General features: G+C 41.0%; 1 protein-coding gene across 1 annotated transcript in view; it reads right to left on the reverse strand.

Annotated features, from left to right (window-relative positions):
- Nucleotides 1-2,500, reverse strand: part of LOC124017626 (vacuolar protein sorting-associated protein 13B-like) — a 269,473-nt gene that overhangs the window by 27,472 nt on the left and 239,501 nt on the right. Inside the window, 2 exon segments of the mRNA XM_046332879.1 lie at nucleotides 902-1,074; nucleotides 2,183-2,408. Coding sequence (XP_046188835.1) covers nucleotides 902-1,074; nucleotides 2,183-2,408 — 399 coding nt within the window.

The raw sequence follows: 2,500 nt of genomic DNA on the forward strand, positions 1-2,500 counted from the left end.
TGGCATGTCTGGACGGTGTCTCACAAGGGACAATGATGGAAAGATCTGCTTTCCTTGTATTGTATTAATGATGCTGTAATAATGATGCTGATGCTGGAATAATGATGTATTAATGATGATGATGCTGGAATAATGATGCTGTATTCATGATGCTTTATTAATGATGCTGTATATAATGACGCTGTATTAATGATGCTGTAATAATGATGCAGTATTAAATAAGCTGTATTAATGATGCTGTATATAATGACGCTGTATTAATGATGCTGTAATAATGATGCAGTATTAAATAAGCTGTATTAATGATGCTGTATTAATGATGCTGTATATAATGACGCTGTAGTATTCATGATGCTGTATATAATGACGCTGTAGTATTCATGATGCTGTATATAATGACGCTGTAGTATTCATGATGCTGTATATAATGACGCTGTAGTATTCATGATGCTGTATATAATGACGCTGTAGTATTCATGATGCTGTATATAATGACGCTGTAGTATTAATGATGCTGTATATAATGATGCTGCAATAATGACGCTGCAATAATGATGCTGCAATAATGATGCTGCAATAATGATGCTGTGTTAACGATGCAGTATTAACGATGCTGTATATAATGATGCTGTATTAAAGACGCTGTAGTATTCATGATGCTGTATTAATGATGCTGTATTAACGTTAATGATGCTGTATTAATTATATTGTATTAGTGATGCTGTGTTAACGATGCTGTAATAATGGTGCTGTATTCATGATGCTGTATTAATGATATTGTATTAGTGATGCTGTGTTAACGATGCTGTAATAATGGTGCTGTATTCATGATGCTGTATAGTTGGTATGCTGATATTGGTATTACTTCCATGGCCAATAAAGTGAGGACATGGTATTATACCTGTCCAAGGTGAGTCCCAGCTGGAGGAAGCACGACGCCTTAAACTCCTCCAGGGCCTGTAGTGAGGTGGTGGGGTTGGCATCGCTGGTCCAGAGGGGGAGCTCCACACACTGCTCCTGGCACAACAACACTGGGAAGTGGAAGCTGGCACGGTTATACAGCTGGTTATCCACCTGGAAGAGAACAGAGGAATATCTAGTTAGTGTAGCTCTATACTGTAGTTATCCACCTGGAAGAGAACAGAGGAATATCTAGTTAGTGTAGCTCTATACTGTAGTTATCCACCTGGAAGAGAACAGAGGAATATCTAGTTAGTGTAGCTCTATACTGTAGTTATCCACCTGGAAGAGAACAGAGGAATATCTAGTTAGTGTAGCTCTATACTGTAGTTATACAGCTGGTTATCCACCTGGAAGAGAACAGAGGAATATCTAGTTAGTGTAGCTCTATACTGTAGTTATACAGCTGGTTATCCACCTGGAAGAGAACAGAGGAATATCTAGTTAGTGTAGCTCTATACTGTGGTTATCCACCTGGAAGAGAACAGGGGAATATCTAGTTAGTGTAGCTCTATACTGTAGTTATACAGCTGGTTATCCACCTGGAAGATAACAGAGGAATATCTAGTTAGTGTAGATCTATACTGTAGTTATCCAGCTGGAAGAGAACAGAGGAATATATAGATATATATAGTGTAGATCTATACTGTAGTTATCCACCTGGAAGAGAACATCTAATTAATATAGATATATATAGTGTAGATCTATACTGAACACAGGAAGATATTTAGATGGCTGAAGCAGGAAATGTACCTTTTCTATTTTTCTATTTTACAGAAGACGTTCTGTGTTATTTCACAGTGTTGCTCCTGTGCTTTACTCCTTCAGGCAGATACACTGTTTTGGCTGAAACAGCCTTCATCAGGTGACCTATACATAGTCTTCATCAGGTGACCTATAAACAGTCTTCGTCAGGTGACCTATAAACAGTCTTCATCAGGTGACCTATACATAGTCTTCATCAGGTGACCTATACATAGTCTTCGTCAGGTGACCTACAAACAGTCTTCGTCAGGTGACCTATAAATAGCCTTCGTCAGGTGACCTATAAATAGTCTTTGTCAGGTGACCTATAAACAGTCTTCGTCAGGTGACCTATACATAGTCTTCATCAGGTGACCTACAAACAGCCTTCGTCAGGTGACCTACAAACAGCCTTCGTCAGGTGACCTATAAACAGCCTTCGTCAGGTGACCTACAAACAGCCTATGAGTCGACCCACCTGCAGGCTGGCACAGTGGACTTCGACCAGACAGGCCTCTCCCATCCCGGCGGTGACCAGCCCCATGCCAGAGTCACCCAGACGGGCAGGACACAGGTTCAGTAGCAGTTTGGACAGAGTCAGCCTCAAGAGCTCCACGGAACCCGAACGACTGGTGATGTCATCACTCAGCGACACACTGGCCTCGCTCAGCAACACCCTGAACGCCAGCTTCCGATTGGACGTCCTGAGAGACAGATACCAATCAGTTATGTTGATCCTTTATTAAATCAATGCAAGAGGGATGCCTGGGGTTTACACAGAACGGGGGTTACAGCG

This window comes from Oncorhynchus gorbuscha, unplaced genomic scaffold (genome assembly GCF_021184085.1).
Source record: "Oncorhynchus gorbuscha isolate QuinsamMale2020 ecotype Even-year unplaced genomic scaffold, OgorEven_v1.0 Un_scaffold_295, whole genome shotgun sequence".
Classification (NCBI taxonomy): Eukaryota; Metazoa; Chordata; class Actinopteri; order Salmoniformes; family Salmonidae; genus Oncorhynchus; species Oncorhynchus gorbuscha.